This window comes from Vombatus ursinus, unplaced genomic scaffold, assembly GCF_900497805.2.
Source record: "Vombatus ursinus unplaced genomic scaffold, bare-nosed wombat genome assembly UNPS02014942.1, whole genome shotgun sequence".
NCBI lineage: Eukaryota > Metazoa > Chordata > Mammalia > Diprotodontia > Vombatidae > Vombatus > Vombatus ursinus.
In genome coordinates, this window is record NW_020954720.1 from 6,920,854 (window position 1) to 6,935,153 (window position 14,300).

Here is a 14,300-nt window from a genome sequence, read left to right on the forward strand (position 1 = left end):
ACAAAGGCACTAGGAAGTAAGAAAGTAGTACAGAGTGTAGATGGAAGGAAAATACCAACTAATTCTCAGAAAAAGGAAAGAAATTACTTTCTTTATCCTCTTCTATATTACATGACCCTATCTCTCAAGACCTTTAATTAGGGCTAATAAAAACCGTAACTCATTTACGTAGTACTTTAAGGCTTACAAAAACACTTTCAAAATTCAGTTACAATAGGTACCTATTCAGTTAAACTTGCTGGTTAGCCTAAGAAGCTACTATCAAATTTTAATAGTACTTCCCTGGATTTTCAAACAAGAATTAGAAAAGAATTCTTAGAACACACTTTATCTGTCACTTGGGGACAGCAGTAAATCTCTATGAAATCCTCTGGAAAAAACTGCCCTTTTAACAAAGTCAGAGAGTTTGGGGAAAAGATCCAGTCTTCTGAGTTTTGGATCGACAGTGATGACCTCAGACACAGTAAGGACTCTGGCCCAGTTAAAGAGAGAGCTGAACTTTTGGGAATCCTAGGGTCCAGATGGTAAGAAGGGTCCTGCCAAACGAATTAGTTGCACTCTGTTTCTATTTCATCAAAGGGGAAGGTCATCTGACCAAAGCAGGCTAGAGAGATAGGGCAATAGCCTACCTAGAAAGAAAGAATTATTGCCTTACTGTGTGCAATGGGAAGGATTTAATGCTTCTGCCTCTGACAATGAAATTTTTTTTAAACGAAGTGTCACACTGAAATGCACCCTTGATAAACATAACAATCTAAGAACACCACTAGATTAAGTCGTAAATGGGAAATTGAAGGAGAATCTATAGTGGGTCACTTTTCTAGTCCAAGATCACAAATTCAACCTATAGGCAAAAAACAGGCAAGGAACGAGTGAAAATGAGTGGGCCGGATCACAGGTGTCAGGCTAGCAGTGCAGGGATGGCCAGAGCTACTCAGACCCAGCTCCAGCCCCACACAAGCAGCTAGAGTAAGGGGGTGATGGGGAGAGGTTTTCTCAGAGGGGACCAGAATAAAGTTCAATGCCCAGAATGACAAGTTAGGCCAGCAGCATGAAGCTGACTTTGGACTTAGCCCAGACCAGTAACACAGGGTAAGGTCTCACAGAGGAACTGGGAGCATGGATTCAGCACCCAGATCCCCAAACTCAGGTTCACCCAGGACAGATGGGTCCAACATGAGAAGCAAAGGAGACAGGAAAGGGAAAAGGGATGGAGTCTCTCAGAAGGGCTGTGTGGGGTACAGAGACCCTTACCAATAAATCAGAGACTCAGAGATATTAGCAAAAAGAAAGTTTTCTTTATTCGCTTTCTTGAGAAAGGGCACCCTCCGTCTGCCTAAGATGGCTCTATTGGGAGAATGCAAGGATGTGCTTAGCAGAGACAGATTATATAAATTCCTAACTGCAACTCCTCCTCCCTAACCCCCTTCCTCTCAGCTCATTGGTGTAAGCCTTGAGGGCACAATCTATTCCGGAAAGTCTACCCCAGCAACAGAGAACAAAGACAGTTGCCTGGAGACAAGAAAAGGCGGGAAGTTTTTGCAAGAGTGAGTAAGCAGTTTGGGGGGGGGGGCGTGTTATTTCTCCCTGCTATGTTCCTGAAAATAAGTTGGAGTAGGGGAAGGGGTCTGGCAGAGCACAGGATGTGTTGAAAAGCATGTCTCTTTACAAGGTCAAACAATTAACTCTTTGAGGAGGCTTCACTCCTGAGAGATCCTCAGAGATCATCTCTCACAGGGCCAATATGACAGACAGTCCCAAAAGACTCAGCTAGGCCAGCAACACCAGGCTGCCCCGAGTAGAACACTAAGAGAATGAGTAAACAAAAAAAAATAAAATACAGTTATTATGATACCAGAGATGTCCAAGACACAAACCCACAAAAGAATCATTCTAAAACACCTACAAGCAAAACCTCAAAGAAAAACAAAGCTTGCCCACAAGATAATTAAAATTCCTAGAAGAAATGATGCAAAAGTTAAAAGGACCAACAGAACTTAATGACTATATGAAACAACAAGAAATATTAAAACAAAGTCAAAAGACTGAAAAATAGAAGAAAATAAAAGATGACCAGTAAAGAAAGGAAAAAGTGACCAGTAAAACAAATCAAGGAGAGAGGATTTAAGAATCACTGCATGATCTAAAAGCCATGACCAAAACAAAAAAAAAAGATCACGACCATCATATTTAAAAATCTCTAAGAGTCAGAGGGCAACCAGAAAAGACTTTTAAAGGATGAAGTATTTGCGTTCAAATAGTAAAGGGGGATCATACAAGCATTCCCTAAAAACAATAATATAACCAGATATCATAGAGAGTCAAAGACAGAGTGTCTGGGAGTGAGTTTGCTTTGTTTTGATGATCTTAAAAGAACAAAGGAAAGGAAATGGGAGAAAAGATACACCTGGAAGAAAAGGTGAAGTAATTTATCTCACATAATTGTGAAACCCAAATAGAAGAAGAAGGGGGAGTCAGAAGAGGGTCAGGCATCGCATGAACCTCACTTTCATCTAGAAGACACGCACAGAGTTTGTTAGAGTTACACATTTAATTCAAAAGGAAAACAGGAAGAAAAAGGGGGAGTGTGAACAAGGTGAATGAGGCGGAGGGACTAAGGAGGGGATCCACCATAACCCAAACAAACCCTAAATTCAGAAGGGGGCATATGAAAAGGAGTTTATAAGGAAAGGAAGAAAAGGGTAAGAATTTTTAGTGTGGTCTTTGTTAGAGAGGCTGGGGAGTGGAAACTGCATCAAGTACAGAGAATTGGTGCCGAGGCACACTTCTGTTTGCTATTTCTCTTCTATATAAAGAAGGCGTAGGAAGCAAGAAAGAGAAAAAAATAACAGAATGGAGGCAAACACGTAAAATTAATAAGTTTTTGAGGGGCTTCTGGGGACAAAGTCAAGACGGCAGAGTAGAAGAAATACTACAAGGGGCAGCTAGGTGGCGCAATGGATAGAGCACCAGCCCTGGAGTCAGGAGGACCCGAGTTCAAATCCAGCCTCAGACCAAACACATGACACTTACTAGCTGTGTGACCCTGGGCAAGTCACTTAACCCCAACTGCCTAAAAAAAAAAAAAGAAGAAGAAACACTACAGCCATGTTTTCCCAACATCCCCCTCCAAACAACTTTAAAATAACACATCAAATCGAATTTTGGAGCAGCAAAGCCAAGAAAAGGTCAGGGTGAGATATGTTTCCAGTGCAAGACAACTTAGGAAGTGTCAGAAGGAGAAGTCTGTGACACTGGAGTAGGGGTTGACCCAGGAACCCATGTGGAAGCAGCACTAGCTGTAGGGCTCGGCAGCAGCGACAGTAGTAGCAAAAGATTTAGGAGTTCTCAGCCCAGAGACAATAAGCAGATTGGGCAACTGCCCAGAAAAAAGATTACAGGGGTACCAGACCCCTATGCTAGCACTCACCACAGGACTGGGCACTGTTCAGCAACTCTATTATTCATACCCAGCACAGTTCCAGGGTGAAAAGGAGTGCTTCTGTCATAAGGAAGCTGGGGCCCTAAGGAGTAGTAGCACTTTCAGTCCTAAGGGAGCAGGGGCCCTGACAAGCAATGGTATTTTCAGTGGCAAAGGGATCAGTAGCCATTCCTGGATAAGCACCAGAGCACAAATAGGACAGCAGTGAAGACATCTCTCCCTGGACTGTATCATCTTTTAAACACCAAAAACTTCCAAATACCCAGAACTATCTGAAAACAGCATCACAAAAAAAGTTTGAAACATGGACAGTCCCTTTCTTCCTCTTCCCTCAGCATCCTGGGAATAGAGCCCAATTTTAACATAAAATACAAAGACAAGAAATAGTCTGGAAAAAATGAGCAAACAAACAAAAAACCTGCCCATAAAAATCTACTATGGTGACAAGGAAGATCAAGACACAAACTCGGATGAACACAATGATATCAAAACAGCTACAAGCAAAGCCTCAAAGAAAAAAGAATGTGAAAATGTGAACTGCACACAAACAGAACAAGAATTGTCAAAAGAGCTAAAAAATTATTTTCAAAATCAAAAAAATGGCAAAGGAAAAATTGGGGAACAAAATTAAAGTGATATAAGAAAATGATCAATAGACAACAGCTTAATTAAAATTAAAAAAAGGCACAGAAAAATTACTGAAGAAAATAATACCTTAATCTAAGACATCTACAAAAGTCTCATGATGGAAAATGCTATCCACATCCAAAGAAAGAACTATGGAGTTTGAATGCAGATCAAAGCACACTATTTGCTATTTTTTTCTTCTGTTTTGTTTTTTTCCTCTTTCCTGTGGTTTCTCCTATTGGTTCTAATTACAACACGACCAATGGAAAATTATGTTTAATAGGAATGTATATGTAAAACCTGTATCAGATTGTGGGCCACATTGGGGGCGGGAAAGGGAGGGGAGAAAAATTTTAAACTCAAAAGTTTATGGAAGTGATTATTGACAAATCAAAATAAATTAATAAACAATAAAAAAAAAACACCTTAAAAACAGAATTGGTCAAATGGTAAGAGTAGTACAAAACTTCACTGATGAAAATGATACCTTAAAAAGGAATACTGGCCAAATGGAAAAAGTACAAAAGCTCAATGAAGAAAATAATTCTTGAAAAATTAGAACTGGACAAGTGGAAGCTAATTATCCCATGAGACTAAAAAAAAATATTAGAACAAAAAAGAATGAAAATATAAGAAAATGTGAAATATCCCATAGAAGACAATGTAAAATATCTCATGGGAAAAATGACTGACCTGGAAAATAGACTGAGGAGAGATAATTTAAGAATTATTGGACTACCTGAGAGCCATGATCAAATACAGAATCTCGATATCATATTTCAAGAAATTATCAAGGAAAACTGCCCCAATATCCTCTAGAACTAGATGATAAAGTAGAAATTGAAAAGATCTATTGATCAACTCCTGAAGGAGATCCCAAATTGAAAACTCCCAGTAATATTATAGCCAAATTCTAGAGCTCTTGGATCAAAAAGAATATACTTCAAGCAGCCATAAAGAAGCTATTCAAATATCGTGAAGCCACAGTCAGGATCACACAAGATTTGGAAGCTACCACGTTAAAGTAGTAGGGGCCTTGGAATACGATATTCCAGAAAGTGAAGGAGCTAGGATCACAACCAAGAATAACCTATCCAGCAAAACTGAGTACAATTTTTCAGGGGGAAAAAAATGGACACTCAATGAAATAGAGGACTTGCAAGCACTCCTGATGAAAAGACCAGAGATGAAGAGAAAATCTGACTTTCAAATATAAGGCTCAGAAAATATTAAGAAGAGCTTTTACAGTGGAGGAAAAACTGTGGGGGAGGCAATGCTTGAACCTTATTCTCATATACACACACTCAACTGGCTAAAGAAAGCTATCTTAAGGGCAGCTAGGGGGCACAATGGATAGAGCACCAGCCCTGGAGTCAGGAGGACCCGAGTTCAAATCCGGCCTCAGATACTTACGAGCTGTGTGACCCTGGTCAAGTCACTTAACCCTGATTGTCGAAAGAGAGAGAGAGAGAGAGAGAGAGAGAGAGAAAGAAAGAAGGAAAAAGAAAGAGAGAAAGAAAGAAGGAAAAAGAAAGAAAGAAGGAAAGAGAGAAAGAGGAGAAAGAGAAAGAGAAAGAAAGAGAAAGAAAGGGAGAGAGAAAGAAAGAAAGAAACAAAGAATGAAACAAAGAAGGAAGGAAATCTTACCCAACAGGGAAGTAAGAGGGGAAGGGGACAAAGGAAAGGTGAGAGGGAAGGAAGAAATGCGGAGGTAGTGGTTAGAAGCAAAACAGACTTTTGAGGAGGGACAGGGTAAAAAGAAAGAGAAAAAGATAAACAGAAGGAAATAGTATGGAGGGAAATGCACAATTGGTAATCATAACATGAATGGGATGAATTCACTCATAAAGCATAAGCGGATAGCAGGATAAGCAAACAGAATCCAACAGTATGTTGTTTACAAGAAACATACTTGAAACAGAAATACACAGCATACAAATTCTTAAAGGAAAAGTTAAATGAGTTACAGGAGGAAATAAACAGTAAAACTATACTAGTAGGGGACCTCAACTTTCCCCTCTCAGAGCTAAATAAATCTAACCAGAAAATAAATAATAAAAAGTTAAGGAGCATTTTATAAAAGTGAGATATGATAGACCTCTGGAGAAAACTGAATGTGAATAGAAAAGAATCTACCTTTTTTCTCAGCTATACATGGTACCTTCACAAAAACTCACCATGTATTACACAGGACACAAAAACCTCACAAACAAATGCAGAAAAGCAGAAATATTAAACGCACCCTTTTCCTATCATAATGTAATTTTACATTCAATAAGTGGCTGTGGAAGCATATATTAAAAATTCACTGGAAACTAAATAATCTAATCCTAAAGAAAATAAGTTGATCCAAGAACAAATCATAGAATCAATAATTTCATCAAAGATAATGACAATAATGAGACAACATACCAAAATTTATGGGATGCAGCCAAAGCAGTACTTAGGAGAAAATTTCTATCTCTAAATGCTCATATCAATAAAATAAAGAGTAGATCAATAAATTGAGCATTCAGTTGATTTTTTGAACACAAAGGTAGATAATCATACCTATTAAAAATTATCTTATTAGATGCATTCTTCTGTTGGAACCATTCTGATTCTGTTATTCAAAAGATCAGCTCTTGCTCCCAGCTTCCTACAGTCTGCAAATCTAAAAAATTCAAACTATGCTTTCACCAAAATCACTAAGAAAAATGTTCAATAGAAAAAGACAAAAACAAAAATTAGAGTACTAGAGACCTCATAAATATTGACATCAATCCACTGGGTCTAGTCATTCAGTACAGAAATCACCTAAACATAACATTCATTCTACCTTTCTCTATTCTAGTGCACAAGAATACCATGAGATCATTAAATGTCTTCCTGAAATCCAATTATACTATGTCCGTGGAATTTCCCTGGTCTACCAGTCTAGCAACACTGTCAAAAAGAAGTAAAGAGGTCAGTCTAGTTTAACTTGTTCTTTAATTAAACTATGCTGGCTTATAAGTGATCGTTGCTTCCCTTTCCATGGATCCTTAAGCCATCCTTTTACTAATCCATTCTAAAGTTTTAACAGGAATCAATTCTACCATTTAAAGAATTCTTTTTTCCCCTTCTTAATACGGGGATGGCATTTACCTTTCTCCAGTAGCCCAGCAAAAATCTCTCATTCTCCATGATTTCTTAAACATCACCAAGAGCTCAGCACTGATACATATATATAATTTTTTTCAATCTCCTGGTATGCAGAGTCCATCCAGGCTTGATGGCTTGAAATCACTGAGTCATATGGCACTCTATCACCTCATTTATCCAAAGTTTAAATTTACTGTTAACCATTTCTGTTCTATGAAGGACATTGTTCTTGGTAAGAAAAACAGAAGCAAAATGAGTAATACTGGATTCTTTCTGCCATTATCCTCAATCAGTCCCAGACAACATACCTCTCCTTTGTTTAATCGTCAACATAACTTTTTAATGACCTCAGCATTTAATATAAGCCTCAGGGTAATTCTGGGCCTGTTCCTCACTTGTTTAAAAAAACAGGCCACTTCTTTTGTGTTCATTCCCAGTTACCTCTCCTTGTTTCCATGATCTGTACATCAATTTGAAGAGTTTTCAATGTGTTCTTTATGCATCCCTGATAGTTTCTTTAAACAGGTAGCCCTTTTCTTCTCAATCATTTGTTCTTATTAGTCAGAACAAACTCCTTCCTCATTCCTCTTCAGTCAGCTTACCTTACAGAATCTTACAGCATGCAATCTCATCTGTCCTTCCTCTAACTCTTGAGACTCAGCCTCCCAAGTCTAGGACAGGTGCCGGCTTGTGATTTGTTTTTCTGTTTTGTTTTGTTTTTTGTTGTTATTGTTGTTTTAAACAGGGAGCTTTTAACTGGAATGCTCATTTCCTACCCAGCTTCCTAACACTTCTATTTTATCAACTAGTTTAGAATCAAGTCCAGAATAGCGCTTTCCTTTGTGATTTCATCTGTCAGAACATGGAAGAAAACATTGTTAGAACAAGTTAATTTCTCAGCTGGCTGTACAAATTACGGTTTTTAGCAAAAAGAGCACTCCAATATACAGATGAACAGATAATTTAAGCCCCCCCATCACTACTATATCACATCTGTGCAAGCTTTGTGTTTTCCTCCCACAACTCATTTTGTGGGTGATCTGCAACATTATTTCCACTACAATATCACTTGTTTATCTTTTCTATCCTCACTCAAATATTCTCTAACAATTTTCCCTCAAGAATTTCCATATAAAACTCTATCTTTACTGACTATGTTTTATATCTAATCTGTTCCTTCTGACTAAGCTGACCTCCTAGTGTCAAATTATAGTCAGTTACCTATCATGTAGAATTTGCCTCCCTTGTGCCAAGAACTCCACTTCATGATGTAACATAAAATCTGTGCACAGACTGCCAAGGCATATTGCTGTCCTTTCTTCTGTATATTATCTTGTATAAATTATGGTGAATCTCTACTGCTATTCAAATTACTATGCTGTATCTGCCATGCATCTACTATGCTGGATCTGCAGGATCTGCAGCTCTTCTATCTAGTTTAGTAGTTATATCTAGACAGTTTTCTTGCGCCTCCAATTTGTTTTGAGCACTTAATTAGGAAGGAAAAAAAAGCAGCAGCACATACAAAGAGGTAACTTTCAATAAATCATTACATGGTAGCTGTAGGGCTGACTGTCCTCCAAGATTAAGGTCTCTCCATACTGGGCCATGTCCGTCAGATCAAGAACAATTCAGTCCTCCAATCTTTAGAGGAGAAAGGGTAAACAAGATGAAGAATGCTTGAAGCCAAAGATTAGTAAAAAGATTCTAAGAGAGCACCTAGCTTTTCTAAATTAATTTCTGTAGAATTCACTCAATATGATTTATTATATGCCAAACACTTTGCTATACACTAGAAGAAAGGCTAAGATGATTAACACACGATCCCTGTCCTACCTTATAATTTAGTAGTAGGAAATAAAATACGTAGACAAATACACAATACTGCACAGAAAATAAGAGGTACTAAGCAAGATGAAAAACAATAAAGATTATTTCTGATTAAACAATCTGAAAGGCTTAATGAAAGAAAGGGCATTTGATATATGGACAGAATTGATTCAAAAGGCAAAGATGGGGAAAAGTAGTCCAGACAAAGGAAATGGCATGGGGAAAAAGTCACAAATCATTCTAGAAAGCAATCTGGTATTATGACCAAAAATTCACTATACTATGCATACCCTTTGACTACTAGAGTTATAACAGAAAGAGATCAAATAAAGATTTAAAAAGGATCTATATATACAAAAATATTTATAGCAGCTCATTTCTTTTTGATGGCAAAGAACTGGAAACTAAAGAGGTAGCCATCAATTGGGGAATGCCGAACAAATTATGGTAGATGGATATAATGGAATACTACTGTGCCAAAAGAAATGATGGAAGAGACAAATCAGAAAAAAAAGTAAGAAAAAAAACTGCAGCAGAACCAGGAGAACAATTTATATTAAAACAACAACTTTGCAAAGACAAACTATGAAAAGACAAGAACACTAATCAACACAATGACCAACAATTTCAGAGTATGGATGACGAAACATGCTATTCACCTCTTGACAAATTCAGGGTACAAGATGAGACATTTTTTTTTAATACGCCCCATGAAGGAATTTGTTTTCTTTGATTATACATATTTGTTATAAGAGTTTTGGCAGCTAGGTGGCAGAGTGGGTAGATTTTGAGGCTTGAAGTCAGACGAATTCAAATTCAGCCTCAGGCGCTTACTAGCTATATATTCTTTGGATAAATCACTTCACTGTTTGCCTCACTTTTCTCTGTAAAATGGAGATAATAATAGCATCAACCTCCCAGGGTTGTTGTGAGCATCAAATGATACAATAATTTTAATATATTTGGTACAATGCCTGATAAAAAGTAAGCGCTATATAAATGTTAGCAATTATTCTTCTAAATTTAATTTCAAAAAAAAAAGAGAGGAAAACATTAGACTGTGTAAGGGACAGAGAGCAGTCTAGCTTGATTGAAATGATGTATAGAAGATAAAAGTAAGAAAGAGGGTTAGAAAAAGTGGGGAGATGCCAGAGTGTTGTGGGCTTTGCATGCCAGGCTAAAGCTTTTGCTTTACTTAGCTGGCAATAAGCAGGAATGATATGTTCATATCTGAGCATAAGGAAATTAATTTTCTAAGTATACAGAATGGATAGGTAGTAAATACTAAAGACAGGGATATGAGTTTATAGAACACCAGACGGCAACAATCTAGAGAAATTACGGAGGTAGAACAACAGGACTTGGGAACTGACTGGATGTGAGAGGTGAGAAAGGGGAAAGAGTCAAAAATAACAATTGAGGGATTTTACATAGGGGAAGAAAAAACAAAAGAATGTTAAATGAATTTAAATCTCAATACCTATAGTAGTTGCAATATAGAATTGAGGGAATTTGAAGATATGATTTTTTTTTTAAAACTACAGTTGGAAATCTTTGAGGTGTGAAAAAACTAGACAAGGCAAATGTTGATAAACTGTGCCTAGATTTCAACAAGACATTTAACAAAATCTCTTTAGGATATTCTGTGAGGACAAGGAGATGGGGGGGGGGCCCTCAGCCTGAACAAGAATGTAACAGGTTGACTTGTAGCAACTGAACAATGTGCACAAAGAGCGTTGAATGAGTGTTGATGTCCACCCTGAAAGAAATATCCTATGTGTCACAAATCCCTAGTCTAATTTCACTCAAATGTTTTTATCAGCATTTCAGATAAAGCAACAGAGAGCATGTTCTAGAAATGTTAGGCCAATGTGATACAAAGGGAATAGCTAATAAACTAGACTGAAAAAAAAAATCAGGATTCAAAAGTTCCAAGAGGAAAAAGTGTGAAACCAATGAGGACAAAGTCCCACATTTATGTTTTTCAAATTAACTATACAAATACAAAATTATTAAAATTGACAAAGGTAGTCTATATGAAAAAGACCTAGTAGTTTTGGTGGACCATAAAGAGGAAAAAGTAAAGGGTTCAAAACAAAACAAAACAAAATGTAATGTTGCATTAATAGAAGTTTTCTGTCCTAGGCAAGATAAATGAAGTTCACCTGTACTCTGCATTGGCCATGGCACATTTGAAATATTATGAGCAAATCAAATCAACAAGCATTTATTAAGCACCTACTAAGTTCCAGGCACTGTTCTAAGCACTCAAGATACAAAGAAAGGTCAAAACAAAAAACAAACCAGTCTATGCTCTCAAGGAGCTCACAGTCTAATAGGGGAGGATGTAGGCAAACAACTATATACAGACAAGGTATATACAAGATAAATTGGGAGATAATTTTAGAGGAAAGGCACTAAGATTATGATGGACTGGGAAAGCCTTCTTGCAAAAGGTGGAACTTGAGCTGAGACTTGAAGAAAGCCAATGAGGCAAGGAGGCAGAGATGGTGAGGGGACAGTCCATGAAAATGCCTAGAGCATGGAGCAAGAAAACAGCACAGATATCAGAGCTACTGGATCACAGAGTTCATGAGAATGAATAAGGTCAGTTCTGAACACTCATTAATTGACATTAAAAAACTGGAGGATTTCCATTAAGGAGTGACTTGGATTGTGATGTGCCAAAAAACATTACATGAAGATGGTTAAAAAACCAAAGGTTTTTTATCTAGGTCATAAAAAGACTTTGTGAGGAAGAGACCCTATTTTTATCTGAAAGTATGCCATGTGAATTAAGAGTCTATAGTTCTATGTAGCAGACCTAAGACTAATAAGGCAAATCTTATAAATATAAATACAATTAAAATTCCCAGCTGTTCAAAAACAGCAGTTCTGACATTTGCACATGAAGATTAAAGAAATGATCATAAATAATTCTGAAAAAATTGACCACTACTACCCCATTCCCCTGAATTAGAAGCACATTTACCCAACAGGGGAGTTTGAGACAAAATAAGCCAGTATCAGGCTTCCCAGTCTGATATTTATTCAACCACATATCTTTTCCCACCAGGTTTATTTTCCCAAAGTTACAACCTTATTACAGAATCAAGACATTTTATAATTAAGATCACCTAGGAACAAAGTTAACTATATGACATAAAACTATTCAGAAGTTATATAATCATACCTAATTAGTAAGAAGCCTAATGACTAAAGAATAGTTTCACATTCAGTCTTGAGTAGCATGTTAAAATCAGTAACATCAAGGAATAATTCTTGCTATAATTTATAAATTAAAAGTTTATTTCCATGTTCTGGTCTTATCATAAAAAAAGCAGAAATACAAAATTGAAGCTTTGTAACATTTCTAAATTCTATGAACTAGGAATTTCAATAGCTATGAAACGCTGGGTTGGATGAAGTAAAAAGTCATTTGCTGGATACTGTGCTGATTCAGAATAGAAAAACAAACCTTTTCGTTGTTGTTTTCCTAGATAACCTACAGAAAACAGGTTGTTGTTTTCCTGGATAACCTACAGAAAACATATCTAAATGCCGTCAGAAGAAAAATATTACGGGGTTTGGAAAGGAGATCTTTTGGTGAGGATATTTTACAAAATATATTCTGAATATTTTCATATATAATTTCTAAGGAAATAAAATTTCTGAACACTTAAGCTATTTGAAATCAGGGAACAAAAACTAAGATGCATAAAAATGGGCAACTAAAAATTCATGTATTTGGTAACATTAACAAATAAAGATGTGAGGTTTCAAATAACACCAGAATATTCTTGTTTAGTGCACTAAAAACTGTGGAGTTGAGCCATTTAAAAAATTATTTTAAAATAAAATTCACACTCCTAACATAAAACAACAGCATAGTAAACGGCAAAATCCACTTCCCGACCACCTCTTCTAGAAGCCAAAGGTAGCCTTTGCTTCTCGGACTTTCACATGCACCAGAATCGTTTTCCAATAGCACCCTACTCCATAGTGATTGCACAGCTCCAAGTCCTCATCCCTGGAAGCAGTAAGAAAGGGGGTGGGGCAGTCTCCAAGGAACAGACTGGTTTTTAATTAAGGTTTAGTAAGAAGGTACAAAAGCTAAATTTGCCAATTTAGAAATTTGGGAGGAGAAAAGTGGGGAGGAGCAGAAAACAAGGTGTGTCGAAGAGGGCATGGAAAGATGATGGGGGAAGGTGATTTCGCCGTGCTGGAGGTGACTCAGGAGGTGAGTTTACAGGGCTTGCACTCCAGAAAAGTGAAAAACTACCGTCCCCGAAGAAACGCACTGAAAGGGAATGATGGAATCCGACCCCAGCAAGAAGTAATGAGGAAGGAGGGCCGAAGGGAGGGAGATCGCTGCTGGGGAGGGGGCGGGAGAACGTAGGCTATCGGGGAACAGAGGCCGAGGCCGGGGGATGAACGCAGGGGCCCGGGCACTGCCGAGATCAAGGAGAGGGGCGGGAGAGGCTGGAAAGAGGAGCCTCCGGGGAGACTACCAGCGGCTGGAGGCCTCGGCGGAACGAAGTCCCGACCACTGCGGGGGGCGTGGAGCAACCTGGAGGCCGGGCGGGCGGGGGACGAAGCACTCAAGGCTCCCCGGCTACAACTCACCTGGTTGGTGACCTGAAACGGAAAAAAAGAAAACGTGGGTCAGGGATCCATTCCTCGGGCTTCCAGGCCGCCTCCGCCCGTCCCGACCCGTCCAGCCCCGCCAGCCCGCCGCTCACCTCGGGATTGGCCTCCAGAGGCAGCCAGCGGTGACTCTCCATGGCCGACTCGCTCGGCTTTCGGCTCAGTCTCCCGGCTCCAGCTCTGACAGCCAGAGGCGCCCTCGCGGCTTCCGCCCCCGCGCCTCCTGACCCGGGGCCAGCCCAAGCCGCCCCCGTCGTGGGAAGGGGAGTGGAGAGGAGCAAGTCTCAGCTACGCAAGCCTCTCGCCCCCATTTTTGATTCCCTGCGCGGCTTCCAGGTCTAAGTTAGAGCACCAATTGCAGCGAAGTCAGAAAGGAAAGGTCGAAGCCTAGGAACGGGGAAAAGTGACCCTGAATCCGTCGCTCACTCCCCTCTGGCTTTTGGCACTTGGGCTCTCCCTAGTCCCCAGGCCGAGTGAGCCGCCTCTACGCACGCGCCTGCCCGGCGCCGCGTGGTCTCCGGCTACCTCCTCTTTTCTGCTCTAGCTACGGTTCCGAGGCGCTAGGGGGCGCGCGCCGCCTCCTCGGTCTGTAGAAGAGACTACTCTGCTTGCAGGAATAAGCTACAGACAC

The 14,300-nt window shown here is 39.0% G+C and overlaps 1 protein-coding gene across 3 annotated transcripts in view; it reads right to left on the reverse strand.

Annotated features, from left to right (window-relative positions):
- Positions 1 to 13,874, reverse strand: part of UCHL3 (ubiquitin C-terminal hydrolase L3) — a 94,734-nt gene extending 80,860 nt beyond the window's left edge. Inside the window, exons 1-2 of one of the 3 annotated variants that reach the window (XM_027844592.1) lie at positions 13,765 to 13,874; positions 13,649 to 13,660 (exon numbers count right to left, since the gene is read on the reverse strand). In XM_027844592.1, the coding sequence (XP_027700393.1) occupies positions 13,649 to 13,660; positions 13,765 to 13,806 (54 nt within the window). In that variant the 5' untranslated portion in view covers positions 13,807 to 13,874. The remainder of the gene's footprint in view (positions 1 to 13,648; positions 13,661 to 13,764) is intronic. The other 2 variants (XM_027844593.1, XM_027844594.1) reach the window with 2 other exon arrangements.
- Positions 13,875 to 14,300: the final 426 nt, after the last annotated feature.